Genomic DNA, 1223 nt, shown 5'->3' with positions numbered 1-1223 from the left:
CATGAAGAAGAGGGGACACATGTTGATGTAGAAGAGACATGAAGAAGAGGGGACACATGTTGATGTAGAAGAGACATGAAGAAGAGGGGACACATGTTGATGAAGAAGAGGGGACACATGTTGATGTAGAAGAGACATGAAGAAGAGGGGACACATGTTGATGTAGAAGAGACATGAAACAGTGGATTTTGCATAATAGGCGACCTTTAAGAAATATCAAAATCTTTAGGACGCACCAATGACACAAAAACTTTCCCAACGATGTTTGTCTCGTGTACCCCTTGAGCTGGCCGCCATTCTATAAATAAACCCCCTCACTCATCTGTTTATAATTTGCCTACATTCTTTCGTGTATTAAACCCTTTGTTATCGTGTTTAACCCAACTGCTCCAAAATGAAAGTAACTTGTATAACTCACATTGAATACAAAACTTTAAACTTGAAATGTACACTTGTTGTCAGGTAAAACAATTATGTTAAGACTCACTACTTATTTAGGAAGCCAATAATGTCTCCTCTCTGAAAAGGTGTATCCGTCATATTTGAAAAGAAACATTGTTATTTTCTGTATTCATGTAACACAAAAGTTATTTATTTATTTGGCGATGACTTGCGCTATTTTTAGAACGCCAGGCACCTACGTACCCCCTGCGATCCCCTCAAGTACCCCTAGGGGTCCCCGTACCCCCGGTTGGGAACCACTGTTTTAGAGAATAGTTCAATATGAATATAAAAGCAGTGTTTGTCCTGAAGAGTTTCCAGACATCAGTACCTGTACCACACTTGTTCACTACCTAACGACCCTCCCTTGCTTCTCCTTCCCCTCGCAGGACGTAACGAGCCTCTGAAGAAAGACCGTCCCAAGTGGAAGAGCGACTACCCGATGACGGAGGGCCAGCTGCGGAGCAAGAGGGACGAGTTCTGGGACACGGCGCCCGCCTTCGAGGGCCGAAAGGAGATCTGGGACGCTCTGAAAGCTGCTACTGTGGCGCTGGAGTGCAACGACCACGACCTGGCCCAGGCTATAGTGGACGGAGCCAGCATCACTCTGCCACACGGTGAGCAGAGCCGCGAAGTAGTGGAGTACAAATACTTCGTTACTACTTATTTTTCTGACTACTTTTTACATTGACTTCTTACATGTTGAACACAAATACCTGTACTTTCTACTTCTTACATGTTGAACACAAATACCTGTACTTTCTACTTCTTACATGTTGAAC

The 1223-nt window shown here is 43.8% G+C and overlaps 1 protein-coding gene across 1 annotated transcript; it reads left to right on the top strand.

Moving 5' to 3' along the window:
* Nucleotides 1-830: 830 nt before the first annotated feature.
* On the top strand, nucleotides 831-1075 carry LOC104960211 (ubiquitin domain-containing protein 1-like; the record flags this gene model as incomplete). The annotated part of the gene is made up of 1 exon (XM_010788189.1): nucleotides 831-1075. A coding segment is annotated over one exon (245 nt), but the record flags the coding sequence as incomplete, so codon positions are not given.
* Nucleotides 1076-1223: the final 148 nt, after the last annotated feature.

This window comes from Notothenia coriiceps, unplaced genomic scaffold (genome assembly GCF_000735185.1).
Source record: "Notothenia coriiceps isolate Sejong01 unplaced genomic scaffold, NC01 NC01_scaffold00031660, whole genome shotgun sequence".
NCBI classification, from domain to species: Eukaryota; Metazoa; Chordata; class Actinopteri; order Perciformes; family Nototheniidae; genus Notothenia; species Notothenia coriiceps.
Note: the sequence above shows the minus strand (reverse complement) of the source record. Positions and strands in the feature narration are given on the sequence as shown.